The sequence below is a fragment of the Priapulus caudatus genome, unplaced genomic scaffold (assembly GCF_000485595.1).
Source record: "Priapulus caudatus unplaced genomic scaffold, Priapulus_caudatus-5.0.1 Scaffold774, whole genome shotgun sequence".
In the NCBI taxonomy this organism is placed as follows: Eukaryota; Metazoa; Priapulida; class Priapulimorpha; order Priapulimorphida; family Priapulidae; genus Priapulus; species Priapulus caudatus.
In genome coordinates this window covers 178,491-179,156 of record NW_014577835.1, presented here as the reverse complement: position 1 = coordinate 179,156, position 666 = coordinate 178,491, and the positions used below count along the sequence as shown (strand labels likewise).

At 48.2% G+C, this 666-nt stretch overlaps 1 protein-coding gene across 1 annotated transcript in view; it reads right to left on the bottom strand.

The window, feature by feature from the left end:
- Positions 1 to 666, bottom strand: part of LOC106813440 (phosphatidylinositol 3-kinase catalytic subunit type 3-like) — a 42,194-nt gene that overhangs the window by 33,148 nt on the left and 8,380 nt on the right. The window contains 2 exon segments of the mRNA XM_014817571.1: positions 150 to 332; positions 428 to 574. Of these exon segments, the coding sequence (XP_014673057.1) occupies positions 150 to 332; positions 428 to 574 (330 nt within the window).

Sequence of the window (666 nt, the reverse complement as noted above, 5' to 3'; positions counted from 1 at the left end):
TTACACTGAGCTAGTCTCTAACTGTAACCTTACTTTAGGCTGGTCTCTAACAGTAACCTTACATTAAGCTGGTCCCTAACAGTAACCTTACACTGAGCTAGTCTCTAACTGTAACCTTACTTTAGGCTGGTCTCTAACAGTAACCTTACATTAAGCTGGTCTCTGACAGCAGCGTTGGGCTTGAGGTCCTTGTCAGAGTGACCACTGCGCAGCGCACGAGCCAGCTTGTGATGCTTCAGCTCTACCAGGTTATGTGCCAGTAGTTCCGGGTCAGGCAGTGTGACGATGTCAGGGTCAGTGTTCACCTGATAAACCTGGTCACCACCCTGATAAACACAGAGTGACAATGTCAGGGTCAGTGTTCACCTGATAAACCTGGTCACCACCCTGATAAACACAGAGTGACAGTGTCAGGGTCAGTGTTCACCTGATAAACCTGGTCACCACCCTGATAAACACAGAGTGTGACAATGTCAGGGTCAGTGTTCACCTGATAAACCTGGTCACCACCCTGATAAACACAGAGTGTGACAATGTCAGGGTCAGTGTTCACCTGATAAACCTGGTCACCACCCTGATAAACACAGTGACAGTGTCAGGGTCAGTGTTTACCTGATAAACCTGGTCACCACCCTGATAAACACAGAGTGTGACAATGTCAGGGTC